Here is a 23,068-nt window from a genome sequence, read left to right as displayed (position 1 = left end):
TCAATGAACCTTCATGAACGTTCATGTAGCTCTACACAAAGAAATGAGTGAGAGGTGTCCAGATGGGAGCCCACACTGTTCTATCTGCCTTTGGGAGTCTCCTTATTGCAGTGTGAGCTGATAGCAGTTAAATTCTTTTCCCAGCTGGGCGAAATCAGGAGAGATTTGCTGAGGCCGAGCTGTCCCTGATGAGCCAGGGTGAGGTGTGGGGACCCAGAGGGAATGGCACTTCTGCTCTCTGGATGGGAGGTGCAGCCCCTGGGTGTCCCCAGAGCTGTGGCCGTGTCCCACCGTCCCCAGGGATTGAGCTGAGCTCTGTCCCTTTGAGGCTCAGGGTCCCCAGAGCTGGTTCTGCCCCACTGACACCTTGGCCAGCTCCAGATGTGCTGCTGGGCCTCCCCAGATGTGCTGCTGGGCCTCCCCAGAGCCCCCCAGCGTCCCCCAAACCTTCCGCCACAAATGGCAGTGTCAATCTCTGATCCACGAGTATCCAAACCCCTTCATTCGAGAGGTGCTCAAGTGTTCTCAGCCCACACTTTGACCTCTTTCCACAACGTTTCTGAAGGAATGGAGTTGCCTGACCAGAAACAGATCTGGGCAATGTTCTGCTTCCATTAGGACCTGATGGCAGCACTCCTGCTGACTGCAAGTGAATGATAATTTGGCTTACAGAAGTTGCCACATAGGTTCTCTAGAAGTGTGTTAAAGTAATTTTCTGACCCTGGACTCCACGTGGTTTCAAAAAGAGTGAGGAGCTCCGTATCTAGCACTGTCTTGGCAATCACAGTGCAACCAAGCTGTTTTGAAAATTAAATATATATAAAATACAGGTCTTGGAAAAGGACAAATGATGTTAGATTGTTTCTCAAATTTAGTTTAATTTTACTCCAGCAAAATTCAGGAATATTTCAGTGCCTTGGAAGACAGAAAGCAGAAGAGATGAAGCTCCTGGTGCTCACAGGAGCAATCTCTTTGGATTCCTATTACAACTTGGTGATAAAGGAATTTATAAATGAGCCAGCTGCAGCACTTTGCTGAACAAATTGGGTGGATTTTGTCCTGCAGTTCCTTGCAGGAGACCCCATAGCCAGAGGTGTTGGTCTCTGCAGTGCTGAATTCTCTGCAGCGCTGCCCTGGATGCTCAGATTCCTCCCACTTGTTTACATTGTGCCTTATCACACACAGATATCATTTCAGCTGCCTGCAGCAGGGGTTTTATCTAGCTGATATTTCACTTTGATATACAAGAAAAGTGTTCTGTATTGCTGCGATCTACTCCAGGTGACAATTTGCTTGGTGTGGGCTCCATTCTGATTACACAACTCTTCTGTTTATTGCAGAGTCTGCCTTGTTTTTCCACTCATCACATCATGCAATTATTTTCATTCCATGTTTCTCCTCTTAAATCCTTGAAGCACCATGATCTGTCTGTCACGTTAATCCATTTTATTTGTTGAAGTCATTGTGTGTGAAGCCAGATTTATATCTCTCAGAGCATTTGTGTGCTGAGAGTGTGGCAGCAAATTAATGCTTTGGAAATCTCAGCACTAGCAGCAATTGAAAGGAAACAATCAGCTCAAAATATAGCAAATAAAAAGAAAGTGGCCGCGCTCAGGTTTTTCATCTGGCCCCTCGATTTTAATGCATTTTTATCTGGAGGTTTTTGTGTGTGTTTTTCTTTTCCTAAGAGCATTTGTCTTTTTGTTCTGTGAGCTCAGTTGGTCTAAATGCCAAATCAATGTCTCTCCATCCACTTTCATGGGCTTTTCATCAGGCTTTATTTGCCTGCCCAGGGTAAACAATTACAGTGTGCAAGACACTGTTAAATTTTCAAAATCAGAGAAAAAAACCAGAGCATAAAACCTTATGGTCAGACATAAAAAAGTCGGAGGTTTTCTGATATTTAGCTGGAGTTTCTTGTATTTTGATTTGTGCCCGTTGCTCTGATCTGCTCTGTGGGCACAAATGAGCAGAGCCTGGTCCACTGTTCCATTTCCAGCTGGGATTTTACAGATTTTTGTGCTCAGCACCTGAGGGGAACCTTCCTGCAGTGGCTCTGCCTTTCCCTGAGCAGGTGGAGCCAGGGCAGATTTCAATCAGCAGATCTGAGATTTGTGCTGTGTGAGATATGAACTGGCCAGTTCATTGCTGATGGTGTTTATTCATTGTTTGCTCATTTGCCTGTTTTCTTTTGTCGTTCCATCCAGCTCTAAGAATCCACAACTTCACTGTGCTTCCTCCCCATAACTCTACCTTTGTAAATACCAATGACTCTGCCTACTCTAACTCCTCTGCAACTGTAGGTGAGGAATCTCTGGTTTTTTGTTCTGCATTTCTCAGGCGTGGATGGTTCTTGTAACCCCGGATTCAGAGTGAACTCTGGGTTCGGGTTCAAGTGCTCGTGTGGTAAATGGGTGGTATTATTATTATTATTATTATTATTATTATTATTATTATTATTATTATTATTATTATTATTATTATTATTATTATTATTATTATTATTATTATTATTAATTCACTGTCACACACTGCTGGAAAAGCGGCCCTGCAGCGTTACCTGCCCTGCTGGGATTCTGGGAGAGGCATCCCCACGTGAATCCCATGGGAGGAAGGGCCCCAGGGATTCTCCAAAACCTAAAGAAATTAATATTACTTAAAAGAAACAGAGGTGACATTTCAGAGGAACATGTGAGAGTAAGCAGGTTAATTTTTTTCTTGTCTTTCAAGGCTGAAATGGAAAAAAAGCCCTCTGGTTTTCACTGGTTTATAATGGTTTTGGAGGACATATTAAGAAAGACAAATGCGAGCAGGTTTGCAAAGCCTGCGAGTGGGGTGTTGTCAGTCATGACAACTTTGGTTAACATGACAGTTTATTTTGGTTTTTTGTTTGTTTGTTTTTTTTAATGAGAAGCACGTATTTCTATATATGTCCTTATATTAATTTTTTTAACACCCACACACAGAAACTGCCAATTCCAGGCAGGATCCTGGCAGGCTGGGAAGCAGCTACAGCAGCTGGAAGTCCCTTAATTTCAGTAATTGCATTTGTGCTGTGTGACCTGGTGCCCGCTGTGCCTCGGGTATAACTCACACCAAAATGTCACAAACCCGACCTGGGGACGAGGATGGAGATGGCAAAGCTGCCACTTGGGCTGCTCAGATAGTGACACTTCTACATTGCAGTGCTAAACCCACTGTGTTTTACTCTCTAACAGTAAAAGTGTGCTGGCAAATGGGAACTCTATTAATGGTGAACTTCAAATGACCCTAATTCCTTCCAGCCCTCTCTTATCTGCTTTATAGACCATTTACACAGTTCTCACATAATAAAGTGTGTTTAATTTGAGCATTAGAGAGAGACACCCATGGCAAAGGAAGGGCTGGGGGAACAGAAAAGTGTCACCTTATGGGAGCTTCCTGCAGAGGGAATTTGTAATTCAGTTGCCTTGAGAAGAGCTTGGGAATGCTTGATTCACCCCATAGTACACACATTTTTAAAAGGACCTAAATTTTATCTGTCAGTTGGAGGCAGGACTTGATGGTTTCTTCCTCAAAGAGAGGGGAAGATACCTGAAAACTGATATTTAAATGAGGACAAAATGAGGACAATTTACTATTCTTATTTATCTTTCAATGTGAAACATGAAATTAATTGCATTGAAACAGGCATTCACTGCATTCATTGAAGAAAGGAAAGTGTTTCTCATGCTGGAGCTCCCTCAGAGCAGCTCTTCTCAGTGTTTTTCCAGAAGAAATTCTGAAGAAGGGTCCCAAACCCAGGGTTCTGGACCCTCACGGCCCTTGCAGAAATTCCATCCCAAAGAATGGTGGGAACAGGGAATCCCACACCAAAACCTGACCTTGTCTGGTCAGAAACAGCAATCCAACATTCTCTGCTCTCTGCAGGCATCTCAGCCCAGCAGGAGGCTTTGGTTGGGGTTTTTGGTTGTGCTTTCCCATTGTCTGCATTGTAAAATCAGCCAGGACACACAGGAAAGCTCCCCATCACTTTCTGTGAGCTGCACTCAGACCCGGATGGGCTCATAATGCAGCAAACCAAGCCCAGGCTCTGTGAGAGAGCATCCCTGTGCTCAGCGGTGGGACAGGATCACCAGGGCTGTTCTGTGGGAGGGAACACAGGGAAATCGCAAACAAATTACTCATTATCCCCATCGGGTAAATAGTCATTATCCCCATTGGGTGAATTACTCATTATCCCCATTGGGTGAAGCAATTGCCTTTCCAAGGGCCAAGCACACCCCAGCAGAGCATGTCTGAGATCGGTTTCTGTCTTTGAGTGCACCTTGTCAAGGTATTTCACTGAGGTATTTCTCAGTGAAAATTCAAGTTTGATCACCAGCTTGCCCTTTCAAAAGCTGAGGAAAAGAAACACTATTTTGTTATGTTTTAATTGGGGAAAGGATTTCTTTGCTAGCTCAGCCTAACACGGTAAGACACCTCTAGGAAGGGTCTGGCATTCCAAACTGTGCAAAGCATAAAGTTTACTCAGATTACTCTAAAATAATTAGAATTGGGTGTATGGGTTCTGTCAGTCAGTTAACCACAGAGCTGAGTGGGTAGAAGTGCAATATTTACAAACTTGAAATAAAAGAGGTTTCTGTGCGGTCTTTAAAAATACAATGAACCACTGACAAATTGAAACAAACAAAGAAACTGAACACACAAAACTGGGACAAAAAACACCGAAAAAGAAAACAAACACAGACAGTGACAAAGCCGTACAGTTGGACCTAGATAAACATCTGAGCTATAGCAGGCTGTTAAAATCACATTTACAGGAAGTTTGAAGCTTTCCTCTGTGTGAATGTTAAACTGGATTTGGTTTTGCTCTAGATATTGTCGAAGGGATGGTGAACAAAGGGATTTACGTGACTGAAAAGAAAGGAGTCACCTTCCTCTTCTTTGGGAGCTACAGAAATTCCTGCATCAGTAATCCAGAGGCTTGTGGGCCTGAAGGTGAGAAACCCATTCATTGTGATTGACTTTTGCTGCCAAATTATGTTATTCAATAACCATTGTTTCTTTGCTCGGAATGAACTCTAAAAATGAGGCTTGACACTTTGCTGACTTCTAAGACAATTGAGTGTTGATTGCTGAAAATTTAGTTTTTTCCAGCTGCAAGTTAAATTGGAGCTGGAGCTCTGTTGGTTTTGAAAAGGCTGTCCGGGTTTGTGCCAGCAGATGATCTGAGCTCAGAGGCATTCCCACCGCCGGTGCTCTGCACACTGGAGATTTTCAATTGCACTCAGTTTTCTCATTCATTCCCCTCTCCCTTCCCTCAGGGGTAACGTTCTCCTTCTTCTGGAAGACCCAGGACCAGCAGGCCAAGCTTCTCCCTGCCTCTGGGGGCCGGGTGATCTCCAGCGGCTTCAGAATCTGCTCCAGCGAGGGCCAGGGCTCCGTGGAGTTCTACACCCGGGGCAGCGCCATGATGAGGTGGAAAGCGAGCTTCAGCCCACCAGGTAAAGTCTGTTTGTTTAAAAAACCCTAATTTCTGTATTGCATTTTGCTTTATTCCTGCATACAGAGGTGGTGAGAAGAGCACAACTCGAGGAAAGAGAAGGGGATATACAAAAACAGCTGCAGACCTCTGTGCTGGAGAGCTCTCCTGGCGTGGGGAGGGAGGGATGAGATGCCAAAGGAAAGCAGAGATGTACAATAGAACACTCGTCATGGCCAGCAGCCCTGGGCCCAGCCTGCAGGGGTGTCTGGAGCGAGTCCTCATTGACTCCTGTGCTTGCGGCATGTCTGGGTGGGAACAGGAGCAGAGAGTGCAGGTTCACCCCACGGCACCCCAGCGCTGCTCTCTGCTGAGTTCAGCCTTTATTTGGAAACTCTCTAACTGCTCTTTGGTGCCTTCATGATCCTGCTTCTGTTGAGTGCCAGGTTTCCTGTGCCAGGCCATAGCATTAATAAACATTTTGGTATATCACATATCTCACTGCTTCTGTCTAAACTGTGCCTTGCTGGGGAGCACTAATACCTACTGACTGGAACAAATGCTGGTCTTCCAGTAATGCTAATGGCATTCCATAAATATTTTCTGGCCCTAATTTGGCTGCCTGTACATTGTTAAAATTGGACTCACGGTAGCAGTTTCATAAACCTTAATGAATCAGTTCAGAAATCTTCTTTTAAAAGAAAAGCTGCAAATGGCAAGAATAATTCACACGTTTGCGGATTATCCAGTCCAAGTGAAAATGAATATTGTGTTTTCTGGCTCTCAAGCATAACAAGGGAACGGTGAGAACTTTAGAGTGGTTTATGTGCTTGCTCTCCAGCTCCTGCAGTCCTGGTGCTGCTCTCTCTGGGCTGCGTTTGAGGCAGGAGTGAAGAGCCCTCAGCTCTTGGCCAGCAGCACTGAGCAGGGGAATTTATGGAGCTGCAGCGAGCCCAGGCTCAGGCAGGGCTGGGGGCATCCTGCCAGGCATGGGCTTCCCCAGGGGGGTGAGGATTCGTGGGCACAGCACCAGCATTGAGTGGCTCACCACGGCCCTCCTGGCAGCTCCATGCGGGGAGAGCCCAACCGGGAGCTGTGGATGGGGCTGTGGATGGAGCTGCCCCCAGCCCTGCTGAGCCTCTGCTGGACCCAGCTCTGGATGGAGCTGCCCCCATTCCCACTGAGCCTCTGCTCCCTTGCAGGTCCCCACTGGACCCCGTTTTGAGGGTTCTAGAGCTGCCTCCATCCCTGCTGTGCCTCTGCTCCCTTGCAGGTCCCCACTGGACCCCGTTCTGGGGGCTCTGGAGCTGCCCCCATCCCTGCTGTGCCTCTCCCTTGCAGGTCCCTACTGGACGCACGTGCTGTTCACCTGGCGGTCGCGGGAAGGCCTGAAGGTGTACGTGAACGGCACGCTGAGCACCACGGACCCCGAGGGGAAGGTGTTCTACGACTATGGGGACGCCAGCCCTGACCTGCTGGGCACGGAGGGAGCGGCCCCGCGCTCGGTCAGCGGCGCCTTCGACGAGTTTGTGATCTGGGAGAGGGCGCTGAGCCCGCGCGAGGTGCGCCAGTACTTCACTGCCGCCGTGGGTGAGTGGGGCTGGCTGGGCACCTGTGAGAAACGGCTGCTCGCTTTCCACAGTTTGTGTTATAAATAAATAAATTAATTAATTAATTTGATTAACAAGGAGAATTTATTCCACAATTAAAATACAATTGTAAAAAGGCCAAAGATCAGATGGGTGCTGAGCCTGTGTGAAGTGCGCCAGTACTTCACTGCCGCCGTGGGTGAGTGGGGCTGGGTGGGCACCTGTGAGAAACGGCTGCTCGCTTTCCACAGTTTGTGTTATAAATGAATTAAACAGTTTGTATTTTAATACTGAATAAATTCTCCTTATTAATCAATTGTAAAAAGGTCACAAGCACAGATCAGACTGCCGCTGTGGGTGAGTGGGGCAGGGTGGGCATGGGGACTGCTGGGCAGGGCACCTGTGAGAAATGGCTGCTCACTTTCCACAGTTTGTGCTATAAATGAATTAGCCAGTTTGATTAACAAGGAGAACTTATTCCACAATTAAAATACAATTGTAAAAAGGCCACAAGCAAAGACCAGCTCGCCCGAGGTGCGCCAGTGCTTCACTGCCGCCATGGGTGAGAGGGGCTGGGTGTGCCTCCTGACACCTCTGAGAAATGGCTGCTCACTTTTCATAGTTTGTGTTATAAATGAATTAGCCAGTTTGATTAACAAGGAGAATTTATTCAGTATTAAAACACAATCATAAAATGGGCACAAGTAAAGATCAGATTGCACGCGGTGTGCCAGTGCTTCACGGCCGCCATGGGTGAGTGGGGCTGGGGCAGGGCACCTGTCAAAAAAGGCTGCTCACTTTTCATAGTTTTCAATCTTTAAAAAGTTTATGATGCTGTGCTCATGGTGGAAAAAATGCTTTTGCATTTGGCTGCAGTGTCTTTGACAACAGTGGAGGGTTACTATAACACTGTCCAGCTCCAGCTGCCATTATTCACCCTCTGTGATTAATGCAGCGCCGCAGAAATGTTCTGCTGCCAAACCCCAGAGCAGCAGCTTTTCAAATTGCCCCCATTCATCAGTGTGTGTGCCCTGTCCCACTGCCAGGGAGGGATGGCTTAAATAAACACAGGGAGACCCCTCTTTAACCCCTCTTTAACCCCATTTTAACCCCCTTTTAACCCCTGTGGACCCAGCACTGCCCTGTGACAGGCTGGGAAGGTCCTCCCAGGGAATCAAATCCTGCTCCTTCCCTCTGGGCTGTGCTGGGGGGTCTCTGGGCCCCAAATCTGATTCTGCACATCAGTGCTGGGAGCTCCCTTCTGAAACCCTCCTGGCCCTCCCATTCTGCCAATTCCAGATTTTTCCAGAGCTGTGCAGAATTCTGCCTGCATCCCACCCTTAATCCTTGCTGGTTTTCAGGAGGCTGCATCCCAAACTCCTTGATTTGTGCCTTGAGATGCTCATGCCGTGAGCACCTGTGACTTTACTGCAATTTCCATGGCATTAATTGCTCTGTTGGTGGGTTTTCCCCTAAACTCCTGGTTCCACAGGTTTTTTAGTGTCATGTGGAACTATCAGAACACTGTGAAAAATAAATGTGTGCCTCTTAATTGAAAGTGAAGCTGGATGTGTATTTTCCAGGGGCTTAGGAATTCAAATGTAAAGGGATGCTAGGTATATATTTTTTTTAATTAGACAGAAGAACTCCAAGCCAACATTGCTTTAATGTGATCAGGTGTTTTGGGGCACCTGGGAAATGTGGCCATTTAATTTCTGGCTTTTCTCTTTAAAATAATAGGCTGATTTGATTTAATAAAATTTCCCACTTAATGTATGAAATTAGAATATTCTCAGAGGAAGCAATGGGTATTACAATAGTAATGAACATAAGTAGAAAGGTTATGATATCTATTTATTGATTTTGGAGGATTTCTAGCAGGGTTGAAGCAGGGTAATGTGGTTTGACATAAGCAAATAGAACAGCCTGGTTTTTAATTGAGTGAATGTTCATGTTCCTTTTGGATCTGAGAGAGAAATGGGTCCTGTGCATGCAGCTAGTGTTGGATTGAGATTCCACACCCCTGGCAAATAATAACTCTCGCTCAGATATAGATTAGAAGAAAATTTGATTTCTCTGTCACAAGGCTGCGTGGCTACAGTACTGGAAATAAATAAAATCCACAGAACAGGAAATCTGTTGCTTTCAGTTGGAACTGATCCAGCCTGAGGTGGGAATTTATATATAAAATTATGTATCTGATATAAGAAATCCAGATTTGTAACAGCCTCATTTGTGTTTGCATTTCCCCAGGTGTGCAAGTCCTGCTCTCCTCAACGCTGCCCTGGTCTGTGATGACAACCACGACAAGCCCAGTGGTAGGACAGAGCTCAGACTCTTCCATAAAGGCAGAACGTGCATAAATCAGAGTTACACACCCTCCTCCCTGCCTGGTTTCTGTTAATGGCACTTATTTTCATATCTATATTATAAATGCTTTTTGACATGCATGGGCAGAAGTTTTAGCCACTGTGGGAAGGTGGGAACACAACGGAAATTCCTTGTTAAATTAAATATTTACTATATTAAATAATGAAAAAAAGGAAGCGACTTCTGAAGTATTGCTATTAACTTTGAAAATATAGGAGGCTAAAAACCATTCTGATAATTTTCCTTTCCTTCCTTTCCTTCCTTTCCTTCCTTTCCTTCCTTTCCTTCCTTTCCTTCCTTTCCTTCCTTTCCTTCCTTTCCTTCCTTTCCTTCCTTTCCTTCCTTTCCTTCCTTTCCTTCCTTTCCTTCCTTTCCTTCCTTTCCTTCCTTTCCTTCCTTTCCTTCCTTTCCTTCCTTTCCTTCCTTTCCTTCCTTTCCTTCCTTTCCTTCCTTTCCTTCCTTTCCTTCCTTTCCTTCCTTTCCTTCCTTTCCTTCCTTCCCTCCCTGGGCCCACACAGATAATTTGGGATATCCTGTGCTGATTTCTGTCCCCGTTGAGTGCACTATGGATAACCTGGTCTCTCCTGTGCTGATTTCTGTCCCCCTTGAGGGCACTATGGATAACCTGGTCTCTCCTGGGCTGATTTCTGTCCCTGTTGAGTGCACTATGGATAACCTGGTCTCTCCTGGGCTGATTTCTGTCCCTGTTGAGGGCACTATGGATAACCTGGTCTCTCCTGTGCTGATTTCTGTCCCTGTTGAGGGCACTATGGATAACCTGGTCTCTCCTGTGCTGATTTCTGTCCCTGTTGAGGGCACTATGGATAACCTGGTCTCTCCTGAGCTGATTTCTGTCCCTGCTGGGATGTACTATGGATAACCTGGTCTCTCCTGAGCTGATTTCTGTCCCTGCTGAGGGCACTATGGATAACCTGGTCTCTCCTGAGCTGATTTTGTCCCGCTGCAGCTCCCCACGGACGCGTACCAGCCGGTCCTGGCGGCGCTGAGCCAGCACAGGGGCAGCTCTCCCTCGGCCCTGTCCCTGCTGGGGCACCTGCAGAACGTGTCCTGCAGCCTGCCCAGCCAAGCCCTGGCACAGCCCACGGCGCTGAGCCTGGCACAGGTGAGTGGGGCCCAGGTGAGCCTGGCATGGCCAGGGCAGCTTGGGAAGCCTCTGCTCACTGCAGACATCGCCTGTGAAAAGGGCAGTGGCTCTTTAGGGAGCAGCAGGAGCTGAGCAGAGCTGAAATGTCTCTCTGAATGTCTGAAATCTCCCTGGAGGTGTCACTTTATGCCTCTGCACCCATCCTGAGCAAGGAAGGCACTGAGGGGCTGGGTCTGCTCTCCCAAACAACAAGGACAAGAGGAAATGGCCTCAGGTGGTGCCAGGGGAGACTCCAGCTGGATTTTAGGGTAAAATCCTTTTCTGAAATAGTTTCAGGCGCTGGGACAGCCTGCCCAGGGAGGTGCTGGAGTCACTGTCCCCTCTGAAATGGGCTGAAGGAATTTGTTTTATCCAAGCCAATGCAGAGAGGGGAAAAAGTAAGCAGGTGTTTTCTGCAGGGTGAGCTGAGAACAGGGGCCATGTGCCACTAACATAAAGTTATAACAGTGCTGGAAAGTGATGGGCACTAACATACAGTTATAACATAACTAACATAAAGTTATAACATGACTAACATAAAGTTATAGCATAACTGACATAAAGTTATAACAGTGCTGGAAAGCGATGGGCATCTAATTCCCTGATTTCAGCACTGCCAAGCCATTATTGCAGGAATCAGCTCTGGCCCCGCTGCTGATTGTTCCCCTAAGCCCGAGGGTAATTCCAGAGTGACAAGGGCGCTTTGCTCAGACAAAAAACACAAATAAACCCTCTGCAAACCACAGGGACAGCGACTGAGACACTGCGTTAAAAGCTGAGCATTTGCAAACTCTAAAGCTTGGATTTCACGGATCACAGTTTAATATGCAGCAGCAAAAGCCCTTCTGAAAAGCCTTAATTCGTTGTTTCCTTTGTTTTCCCCGAATATTTCCGTGTGCTCTGGCTGCAGAGGGAGCAGCATCCTGCCCGTACCTGCTCCCACATCACTGCAGTCCCTGCTGGGGCTGCTCTGGGTGCCACCACAGCCATTTGCAGGCAGAAATTGGGCCGTGATTATCCTTAGCAGAGCTATTTTGGGACACAAATACGAGAGTCTGATCATACACAGCAGCCTGTCATTTGCCTGATTGATGTGGGGCTCTGCATTGTCTGCAGCTAATTCTGACAGACAGGCACCGAGGTTTGCTGTGCAGTTATCTCTGCCTGATCGTGCACGCCTCACAGCGCCAGGAAATTTGATTTAAGTGATGTGCAATAAACTCTCTGATTACTGACACACGTTATAATGAATCGCTTCTGACAAGTCTGACTTGGGTTTGTTGTGTGGTGTCTTCCACATCTCACTGTGTGGAATGACTATAATCATTCTCTGAAGGCTTTTTAATGCATGAGTTTGAGCTGGAAATGTGGGTTTTCCTTTTTAATTTTCAGTGCAGTTTCTGTGCTCCCTTTTCCCCTTGCATGCCAGCAGGACTCTGTCGCAGACATCTTTTCATGAAAATCTTTTTCTTGGCATTTTTTCTTCCTGAGAAGCTGTGAAGCTTCAGAGACCAAATGCAAACAATGGTTATCTGCTGCTGTGGAATGCAACAGGTGCATCTGGGATTGGTCTCATGTGCTTGTTTGTAATTAATGGCCAGCCATGCTGCAGTGGAAGTGGGCTTGGCATCCTAACGTGGACCTGAGAAAACCCTGGCAGAGATCTGCCCTGCCAGGAGATGTAGCTGATCAATAAGTAATCGAGTTTTGTTTGTCTTTCAGGCGTTTTTGAAAGCTATTGAAGACTTCCTGTTGCTGTCTGACTGGATTGATGGACCAGAGGTAAGAGAAATGGGCTCAGATTGGTGATTTCCCTCAGCAGCACAAATCCTCATGATGGTAACTGAAATGATTGCCATTATTACTTCTCTTTTTGGCACTATGACTTATTTTATCATCTGTCACTGATGAAAGACCTGCGGGGTGAATCCAGATATTTCCTGAGTTTTTTACTTGGATCTTAAAAAAAACCACAGATTTCAGGAAAGAGAGCTTTTAAACTGAGAGAATGAGAAGCTAAAGCACAGGGAGGTCTCACTGAAGCCTAAAATGCTTTTGAGACCAAAGGATGTCTAATTGATTTAAGTTCTTAGTGTCAGATCCTTGCTCATCTCTGGTGTAAATGGATTTCAGATAAAACAGGTTTCCTTTTCACTAGAACATGCATTAACTGTGAGATTTCATGAATCAAGTTTCAGCCTGGAGGGTTAAAGTTCCTTCTATGCTGAGGAGCATTAGAATAAAGATGAAAGAAAGGCTGAGCTGCGGCGTCTCAGCTGGTGCTCCGAGCAAGACCTGGTGCCAATCTTTGGATATTGTCAGGAACAATTCTGCCCAGTTGTGGCCTCATCCTGCTCAGTGCTGAGTGCAGCTGGCTGTGGGGCAGCTCTGCTTTGGCTGCCCTGCAGATGTGATGGTGTTCACAGGGGTAAGAGGATGAGGGAAGAGATGAACATCTGACCCCATGTTTAAAAAGGCTGATTTATTATTTTATTATATATATTACATTAAAACTATACTAAAAGAATAGAAGACAGGATTTCATCAGAAGGCTGGCTAAAAATAGAAAAGGAAAGAATGATAACAAAGGTTTGTAGCTCTGGCTCTCTGTCTGAGCCAGCTGACTGTGATTGGCCATTAATCAGAAACAACCACATGAGCCCAATCACAGATGCACCTGTTGCATTCCACAGCAGCAGATAATCAATGTTTACATTTGTTCCTGAGGCCTCTCAGCTTCTCAGGAGGGAAAATCCTAAGGAAAGGATTTTTCATGAAAAGATATCTGCGACATACAAACATTTTGGGAATTACACTCTGGGTGGCCTTGGTTTGGGTGACACCTTCTCCAGGGAGGGTGGGAGCCCCTGGGCTGGGCTCTGTCCCTGCTGACCCGTGTCCATCTGTCTGTCCCTGCTGACCCGTGTCTGTGTGTCCGTCCCTCCGCAGAGCCCCGCCGTGCTCAGCAGCCTGATCCACACCATCGACACGGTGCTGGCTCACCTGTCCCTGCACCTGGAGGGGAACTCGCTGCCTGTGACCCTCGAGGGCTCCTCGTCCGTGGCAGGTGGGGCTGGCACAGCTGGCACAGCTGGTGGGGCTGGCACAGCTGGCACAGCTGCTGGGGGTGGCACAGCTGCTGGGGGTGGCACAGCTGCTCCTCTTCTCCTGAACCCCTGGGCCTGAGCCCTCCTTGCCAGCACATACACAGCTCCTCATCCCTCTGAGCAATGCCAAACTGAGTTTTATTTGTCACTGGAGGTGATGGGCTCTGGCTGTGCCTGGGCTTCCCTGGGGTTGTTTGGGGAGGATTCAGAATCAGGGTTACATGTGAAGGGCTCAGTAATGCTGTGCTAATGGAGTTAAAGGGCCTGGAGCTCATGTGCAGCCCCTGGAGGTTTGGGTGCTACAAAACCTTCATCTTTGCAGTGGTTTTGCAAGAGACTGAAAATGATAGGAATAGTTTTGACCTTTTTGGAGAATTTTATTTTACTGCGGGTTAGCATCTTGGCGCCCTAATTTGATCTGCACCTTTGGATGCTGCAGGTGTCAGAGGTATTTAATCTGCTCTGGCTGCCTGCTCTGCCTTTTGAGCCCCCTCAGAGGGGTGAATAACTGAGCAGCCCCAGGCACCCATCACTGTGTGTATCACACACTGGGGTCTCAGGTGCAGGGCTCAGTGCCTGCAGGAGGGCTGCTCTGCCTTTCCTGGGGGGCTCTGAGCAGGGCTGGGGGCTCTGGGGGGCTCGGAGCCTGTTCTGGGGTTTAACACAGAAACATTGAAATGGCTGCAGCAGCTCAGGGAGGCAGGTCAGGCAGGCAGGGGGTGCAGGGGCTGCGCTGATGTTTCTGTCTGGCTGTCCCACAGATTATGCTGTGGTCAAAATGCTCCCTCAGAGCCTGAATGTGTCCCACTATCGGTTCCCATCCCGGGGGCAGAGCTACATCTCCATTCCCAGCGAGGCTTTCCATGGAAAAGGTAAGGAAGAGACCAAAGAGAGAACTGGACCCGTGTGCACAGGGTACCCAGAATAATTTTGCTGTGGAACAGCTTTTGGTTCACTCTGTTTTCCCAGGTAACTGATTTGATCCCTGTGGATTGCACTGAGCCTGAGGAAGCAGCAGCAGCCCTGTCAGGCTAACGAGCAATTAATGTGGTGCTGTTCTCATACTAATTGGATTAATATTGAATAATGGGGCTGAGCTACAGAGACCGAAGCCATTTCATTCTGACACATTTTTACATCAGAGAAGCCATAATTTCACAATTATTCTTTCATAATTATCTGAACTGGTTATTTTTAAGAAATTCTAGGATGTCAGGTCAGGTATTACCTATCCCTTCACGCAAAATTGGTCTTTTGTCTAAAATTAAACTGTAAAATGAGAGGTTTAAGCAATAGCAGCTACATGAACAGAATGAAGATACAGACTACAGTCATGGCAAAAAGGCAGAACTCAGAAATCAATACCTATGCAAAAGTTTTAAAAATCCCCAAAGAAGCATGGCTAAAATCTGCACCTTTAGTCAAGACTCTGAAATAGCAATGTTAATTATCTGTGCTTTACTCAGAGCTTGAAGGAACCCATTTACAAAAGCATCTACTCCATTCTCAAATGTTTGAAAATGTGACTTGTGCGCCCCAAATTCCAGCCCACAGAATTTACCCACCCAGAGGCTTTTCTGCAGCCACCTCTGGGGAGGGATGGTCGGTCCCTGCTCTGTGAAGTGCAAAGTTAGCTGAAAATAACCTGCAGTGAGGAATCTCCTGCTAATTACTGACCTGTGTGCCTGATTGGGGGTGGCAGCTCTGTTTCTCTGCACTGGCAGGGGCTCTGGCTGCAGACTGCAAGTCCTCCCAGGTTGTTGTAATTGCAAACCAACTTGGAATGCCAAAAATAGCATGTGAGGGGAGTTTTTCCCTTTCCCACTTCTGGAGCTCCTCACCATACAGGTCTTCTTTGATTTTTCAGAACATTGTTGTGCTTTGTTTTAATGTAATATATATAATAAAATAACAAATCAAACCTTCTGAAACACGGAGTCAGATCCTCGTCTCTTCCCTCTCCCTCAGACCCCTGTGAGCACGGTCACAGGGCAGGGATGGGCAAGGAGGGAACAGGGGCTGCAGCCCTGGAAGGGTTCTGCTGCTGCAATAACCCCATTCCCTGTCCCTGTTCTGAGCAATAACCTGTTCTGGGGTATAACCCTGCTCCCTGTCCCTGTTCTGGGGTATAACCCTGCTCCCTGTCCCTGTTCTGAGCAATAACCCTGTTCTGGGGTATAACCCTGCTCCCTGTCCCTGTTCTCAGCAATAACCCTGCTCTCTCTCCTTGTTCTGGGGAATTAACCCTGTTCCCTCTCCACAGGCTGCATCACCATCGTGGGCCTGCTCTACCACAGCATGCATCACTTCTTTAACAACATCAGCCCCGAGGACACCAGGTGAGTGCCTGGCTGCTCAGGTGACAATCCAGGCTGAGCACACTCAGGTGACCCCTCAGCCATTCCCAAAGGGCGTTTCCCAGTGGTTACAGGCTGTGCTGCTGGCTGTTCGCACTCAGGTGATCCCTAAATGGCATTTCCCAGTGGTTACAGGCTGTGCTGTTCCCTGCCCTGCTCTCTCACAGGTGGCTCTAAGGCAGCTCTGCCTCCACTCTGCAATATTTTGTGCTCACGTGAAGAAATGGGGGCAATAACTTAGCAGAGCCTATGTTTTCCAAAGAGGAGGATCAGTGCAATTTGTTAGGGTAATAAGATGTAATCTCAATTTTTCAAAGGGACAAAGAGAATTACAGTGATCCTGGCTCAGGTCAAAGTTTGCTGAAGATGCTGCATGTCAAAGCTCTGTATTTAAAGCACTGTCAGATCCTGGGGATGTGGCACACAAAAGGAACAGATCTGTAATCTTGGAGTGCATTCCCTGAAATCTGCGGCAGGGCAGCCTGGAGATCCGTTCCTGCTCCCCTGAGCTGGGTTTGATTTCAGCACTCATTTTCAGAATCAAGGGTCTGCCCTGTTCACAATTGTAAAGAAACACAAAATCGCTGGCAAAGAAATGTTTCCTACATTTCTACAATTAACTCAAACCGCAATGTCTGCAGTATATCATGCACTACGAGATCTTGTCCTTAAACCTGTAGATGCAGGTCTGCCCAAACCAGCATCCAAAAAGGTAATAATTCAGGGAATGCTGCATCCAAAAAGGTAATAATTCAGGGAATGCTGCCTTAGCTATTCTTTCTCTGTGGAGCCAAACCCCAGGTACTCAAAGATGTTTTAAAATAAGTATGCACTTATTTTCTTCTTGCTTTTCTTTTTTGTGCCTACTGTTATAACTTTTTTGCTTACTTTTCATAGATTTTTTTTTTTCTCAGAGTAGTTTGTTTTAGAGAATTTCTTTTGTGTCCTTCTACCACTGGGCTACTTCCACACCTGTAATTTGAAACCCACCCTTCTTTTCTTGTGGTGGAAAGCCAAAACCGGCACTCTTGGAGCTTTTGTGCTGTGCAGACACAGAGCTATTTTCAGGCTCCATAAATACCAGTTTCCGAGGGGAGCAGCTTTTGATTGTTCACCCAGAGAAGATGAAACCCAGCAATGTTTGAGCCCATCCTGCTGCTGCTCAGGGCAGTTTGTGTAAACGTGGGGCTGGCACCAGGGCCAGGGTGAGGAAAGGCTTTGCAGGAGCTCCATTCCCCAATTCTGGCTCTGCAGGAGCTCCATTCCCCAATTCTGGCTTTGCAGGAACCCCATTCCCTGCTGCTTGTGAGGGTTTGTCACACTCCAAAATTCACCAGGGTCTCTGAAGGGAAAACAAGCAGAGGAAGGGTGTGGGGAAAGCATCCACGTTCCTAATCTGGGTAGGAGAAACCCCAAACTGTTGGATAATGAGTTTAACTTCACAACTCCTTACCTAAACTGAAATTTGCTGTATCAGAGCAGCAAATTCTGCCTCAGATGAACAAGTCCCATTCCCTGCAGGTTTCTGGGAGCAGAAGTAATATCTGGTGCTGATGGGTTTTTAAGGTCAGAACTGAAGGGTTGTGCTAAATGAGCTCTGTTCTGTGACAAGGAGCTCAGTACAGTTATTTCAGCCTCTGACGTGAGGTTTTTGGGGTTTTTCTGAAATAAAAATAAGAAACCACTGCAGACAGGTGGTGGGTGCAAACAAGGTGGTTTTTCATCTGTTTCTGGCCCTTTCCAGGTGGGCTGTGTTTGGGAACCCAGGCTGGTGGTTAATTCACCCAGGCTCACATTTCCCTGGTGAAACCCATTAATCCACTGCTCAAGGCACAGATGACAGCAGTCATTTATTTAATCCTCCAGTTTGGTACTGAGAGGGTAAAAAAGTCTACCCTGAAACCCGATGGATCTCAGTTACTCCTGAATGTGTGAAAATGCCAAACTCATAAGTTTTACCTAAAAATAAGGGTTCTTATGTACCGCAAAATGACTTCCCCCTAGAATAAAATAATTTCCAGTCTAATCAGCTATTTAGTCCAGTTCAGCTGTGTGTGTTGTGACCTGTCTTTCCCTCCAACAAATCTATTGGATAGATTATAGACTATAATATAGATTATAGACATAATCTATTTTTCAAGGTAAAGCTACAAATCACCTCTGAATACATTCCCGTGTTTATTTTGTGCGGTTTGTCTGTGTCTCACACACTGATTTATCTGTTTGACCATCCAGCCCCCTGCCAGTTTCCTCCTTGCTTTCAGGAAATTGTTTGGATCCCTCCTTGGGATTCTCCCTAATTCCCTCCTTGGGATTCTCCCTGATTCCCTCAAATACTTCCAGCAAGGCTTGAGAACCTTTGCAAGGAGAAGTAGTGTGAAGGAGGAGCTTTGCTGGCAGTCCCCAGTGTCCAGAACTGTCCCCATCCTTCACAGGTGTCCCCATCCCTTACAGGTGTCAGAGCTGTTCTCACCCTTTACAGGTGTCCAGAATTGTTCCCATCCCATACAGCTGTCCCCATCCTGTACAGGTGTCCAGAGCTCTCCCCATCCTTTACAGCTGTCCCCATCCTGTACAGGTGTCCAGAATTGTCCCCATCCTTCACAGGTGTCCCCATCCTGTACAGGTGCCCAGAGCTGTCCCCATCCTTCACAGGTGCACAGCCTCTGCTCCTGTGGCACCTCTGGGGCCAGACCTGGCTGCCCTAGAGGGTCTCAGGGAACAGGGAGGGTCTGTGCCCCTCTGCTGTTGTGTATGAACTAAACCCCAGTGGTTATTCTGTTCCCTAACGTGTTTGCTTCTTCCCAAGGATTGCTGGAGCTGCTGCCCACAGGGGCTCGCTGATCTCAGCCAGCAGTTTGCTCATCTCCATCAAGGTGGAGCCCCTGCCCCAGCTGTCCTACAACCTGTCGGGCTCTCCCCTCATTACCATCCAGCTCAGCCACACCCTGGTAAGTGAGACGGGGCTGCTCTCTGGGCTCTGCTGAACTTCTGTGCCTGGGATCCTTTCTTTGCGCTTCTCCCGTGATTTTTGTGGGCATTTTATTTCTCCCATGATTTTTGTGGGCGTTTTTAGCAGCAGTTCAGTTGCCATTTGCGGCTGCCACATTCTCTTTTCCCCAGAAAGAAAGTGTGGTTTCTTTCTCCTCACTGCCAAAGGCTGCAGGGTGCCCAGGCAGCTAGAGTCCCTGTGTGTGTGCTCTGCTGTGTGTTTTGCTGTGTGTTTCAGCTCTGGTGTGTGTTTGTGTGTGCTCTGGTGTGTTTGTGCTCTGGTGTGTTCGTGCAGCCTGCAGCACACTGGGGTGAAATGCTGATTTCCCACTGGGGTGCTCAGCAACAACAATTCCCTTGTGGTTTTTGCTTTTTGATCCACACAGAGATAACTGAGGGGTTTGATGGTTTGATACCAGTGGAATGGAGGAGCTCAGGCTCTGATGGTTTGATATCAGAATGGAGGAGCTCAGGCTCTGATGGTTTGATATCAGTGGAATGGAGGAGCTCAGGATTGATAGTTTGATATCAGAATGGAGGAGCTCAGGCTCTGAGGGGCTGAGAGGAGGCAGTGCAGCATCTCTGACCCACTTACAGCCGTGAATGGGAGCAGCAAGGAAAGATTTAAATTCTTAAACATTTCCTAGAATACATCTCTTAGATGTTCTCCTGAATATTTTATCATATTTTCCTTTTAAAGCTATTTCCAAGCGGTTTATCTTCCTTCTGTTGGGCTTTTGGTGAGGCTGGAGCAGCAGCAGGGAGGATCCCCGAGGCCCAGGCGTGAAATGTGCTGTTTTGCTGACATTTTCCAAACTGAGAGCCCCAAATGTCCCCAGAGGCCTCTCGGAGGTGGGCACTTGTGAAGAGAGAGTTTTGCATAGATATTTCCAAAATGCACATTGCTGTGCCTGCCCAGGTTGTCCCCGTGCTGCAGAGGTGATGATTCACTGGCAGCTCTTGGATCAACCTGCGATTTTCCCTTTTCTGGGACACAGACAGGAACGCTGCATTTGTCAGGAATCTCTCTTTGCTCCAGGCAGCAGAGCCCCGAGGAGGGGAAGGATGAATGTGTCAGGAAAATTCATCCCCAAACACCACAGGTTTTTGTCCAAAAAGGAGACACAGGAGTCCTTTTGGCTTTATTTGAATAGAGGAGAGGCCGTGGGGCATCCCCTGGGGTCTCTCCAATTTTTGGAGGATGCAGCCTCCTTTTTATCCCAATTTCCCAGCCACATTTTAAAACACGAGGTATTCCAAGCGGGGACTAATTTATTAATTAGGGAAGGGTAGAGGGAATATCTGTCAGTGCTGTGTCTGTGCTTCCCTTGGCAGGGCTGGGCTGTGGGGCTCAGAACTCGCGTCAGAGCCAATAAAAACCTCTTAATTCAGGTTAATTCAGGTTAATTCGTGGGCCAGGGAGAGCAGGCTGGGCTCTGCCAGGGGGATTGGCTGTAATTGCAGCACAGCCTCTGTGAACACTGAATCTATTTCATTGCTCTTCTTCATCACCAAAATTTTGCCTGAATTAAGTCCTCTAAGAGGACAATTTAATACACTAAATTGCAATGGTCTGTTATTCAGGAAGGCTTCAGGGACAGAGAGACATTTTTTGACAGATGTAAAAAGTGGTGATGCTCTGCTCTTCACCAGCTCAGTGAGTTACCGTGTCCAGAGCACAGAAATTCACAGAAACCCCCAGAACCTCCTCCAGGCCTGGGGAGGATGTGGAGACTGAGGGGCTGCAGGCAGCTCAGCCCTGACCTGCCCAGATGTTTGTAGTGAGGCAACAGCACATTCTGTAAAATGATTATCTGAAAAAAAAAAAAATCCTGTTTCCAGCAAGATGTTTTTCATAGCAGGAACAACTGGAGAAGCACTAACATTTCTCTGCTGCGATCCAAGGAATTACAGCACAGGGTAGAAATTCAGAAGGGATGAGTGTCAGGGCTGAGATGCAGCACGATGTGCTCTGGAAAAAGTCAGGGGAGGCAGCAGAGGAGGAAATGGTGTCAAACAGCACCAGAGCTTTGTGGAGCCCACAGAGCATCAGCCTTGGGTTCTGCCCATGCTGGAGCTCCAGTCTGACACAGCTGTGGCTGATGTAACACACGTGTTTGTCAGGAAAATTAACCCACAAACACCAGGGTTCATGTACAAAAGGAGACAGAGCTGTCCTTTCTGGTTTTATTCCAATAAAGGGAGAGGCCATGGGGCATTCCCCTGGGGTCTCTCACATGTTTGGAGGATGCAGCCTCCTTCTTATCCCAATTTCCCAGCCACATTTTCCTTCTCCCTTTCCCCATTTCTGAGGTACCTGAGATGTTCAGACTCTCTAATACGCCTGGTCCCAAAGATTCCCCTCCAATGTATAACCCACCTTTTAAGTTTTTAATTCTTATGGAATTTAGGGGTTTTTCTTCCCCATTGTTTCTTTCATCTCTCAATGTCCAATTTTGTTTATCAGCAAACCTAAAGTTTATTGATAAAAGCAAACATCTTTTTCCATTCACCAATCAGTGGAATCCTTCCCATTGTTTCTTTTATCTCCCAGTGCTGGTTTCATCTACCAGTTTGTTTGGAAAGACAAATGTGCTGTTCCTCTCATTTTGTGGCTGTGAATTCCTGTGTTCCAGGCTACTTTCAGCTGTAGGAGCAGCAGCAGGGTGTGCATCAGGCACGTTGGGTACAAAGAGGGCCCAGAAGTGCAGGGACAATGGGACAATGATGCGGTGGCACAGGAGGGCAGCACTCACAGCACTCCCATCCCTCACTCCTGCCTGGCACTGCAGAGAAAGCTGCCTCACATCTGGAGGAAAACTTCTCATACACTCATTTCGAGCACTTGGAGTTCTCTCCAGGGCTTTGTTTCCTCGTTGCTCTTTGCAGAACAGGAACATGTGCAGCTGCAGTTTGGAGAGTTATGAGCTCCTGGCTGCTGCTGCCTCTGTGAGAATCCTCTCGTGAAGATTAGATGCAAATTGGGAATTCTTAATGCAGCTGCTTTTCCCTCAAGTACAGTTTGGGGCAGTGCCACTTTGAGGAATTGTTTGGTTCTGGGAGAAAAGGCATGTTTTACTGAGATACTGCGAGCCAGGACTAATTTAGCATTGTTCCATGCTAGTGCTGGTCCATTTTAACAAACACAGTGCTTGGGGAACCGAGGGGTGCTCATCTTTGCTGCCATGCTCTCACACTGCACCCTCAAGCAGCTGCTCCTCTCCTCTGTGGGGAGCTGCCTCTGCTCTGTCCCTTTGTGCAGTGAGGGCTCCCCACCAGGGCCTGCTGGGGCCTTCCCTCCACCAGGGAGGCCTCAGCAGCCCCTGCTCTCCGATATCAGCTTCTCCTCTCCATCACCATCAACCCCTTCCTTCAGCAGCCCCTGCTGTCCAATATCAGCTCCTTCCTTCAGCAGCCTCTGCTCTCTGAAATCAGCTCCTTCCTTCAGCAGCCTCTCCTCTCCAATATCAGCTTCTCCTCTGCATCATCATCATCAACCCCTTCCTTCAGCAGCCCCTGCTCTCCAATATCAGCTCCTCTCTTTGGCATCTTCTCCTCTGCATTATCATCAACCGCTTCCTTCAGCAGCTTCTCCTCTGGATTACCAGCTCCTTCCTTCCTTCAGCAGTTCCTTTCAATTATATCTACTTCCTTTAGCATCTTCTCTCCATTATCAGCTCCTTCTTCTATCAGCTTCTCCTCTCCATTATCATCTCCTTCCTTTAGCATCTTCTCCTCTCCATCATGAGCTTCTCCTCTGGATTACCAGCCCCTTCCTTCCTCTAGGATCTTCTCCTCTTGATTATCAGCTCCTTCCTCTATCAGCCTCTCCTCTCCATCATCATCAACTCCTTCCTTGCTTCCTTTAGCATCTTCTCCTCTTGATTATTATCAGCTCCTTCTTTCAGCAGCTGCTGCTCCCAGTCCCTCTCCTGCTCCTGGTGCCCTCTCCTGCCCTGTTCCTGTCTCTCCCATTCCCCTTTCCCACTCTTTTCCTGTCTCTCCCAGTCCCTCTGCTGTCCCTGGGGAGGACAGGAGCTGCAGGA

General features: G+C 47.4%; 1 protein-coding gene across 3 annotated transcripts in view; it reads left to right on the top strand.

Annotated features, from left to right (window-relative positions):
* Positions 1-23,068, top strand: part of ADGRD1 (adhesion G protein-coupled receptor D1) — a 106,168-nt gene that overhangs the window by 4,550 nt on the left and 78,550 nt on the right. Inside the window, exons 4-14 of one of the 3 annotated variants that reach the window (XM_074554262.1) lie at positions 2,208-2,303; positions 4,858-4,980; positions 5,307-5,486; positions 6,806-7,054; positions 9,307-9,371; positions 10,391-10,546; positions 12,290-12,349; positions 13,517-13,634; positions 14,436-14,546; positions 15,938-16,013; positions 18,841-18,982. In XM_074554262.1, coding sequence (XP_074410363.1) covers positions 2,208-2,303; positions 4,858-4,980; positions 5,307-5,486; positions 6,806-7,054; positions 9,307-9,371; positions 10,391-10,546; positions 12,290-12,349; positions 13,517-13,634; positions 14,436-14,546; positions 15,938-16,013; positions 18,841-18,982 — 1,376 coding nt within the window. Of the gene's footprint in view, positions 1-1,148; positions 1,282-2,207; positions 2,304-4,857; positions 4,981-5,306; positions 5,487-6,805; positions 7,055-9,306; positions 9,372-10,390; positions 10,547-12,289; positions 12,350-13,516; positions 13,635-14,435; positions 14,547-15,937; positions 16,014-18,840; positions 18,983-23,068 lie in introns of those variants that run through there. The other 2 variants (XM_074554264.1, XM_074554263.1) reach the window with 2 other exon arrangements.

The sequence above is a fragment of the Zonotrichia albicollis genome, chromosome 18 (assembly GCF_047830755.1).
Source record: "Zonotrichia albicollis isolate bZonAlb1 chromosome 18, bZonAlb1.hap1, whole genome shotgun sequence".
NCBI lineage: Eukaryota > Metazoa > Chordata > Aves > Passeriformes > Passerellidae > Zonotrichia > Zonotrichia albicollis.
This window is presented reverse-complemented; position numbering and strand designations above follow the sequence as displayed.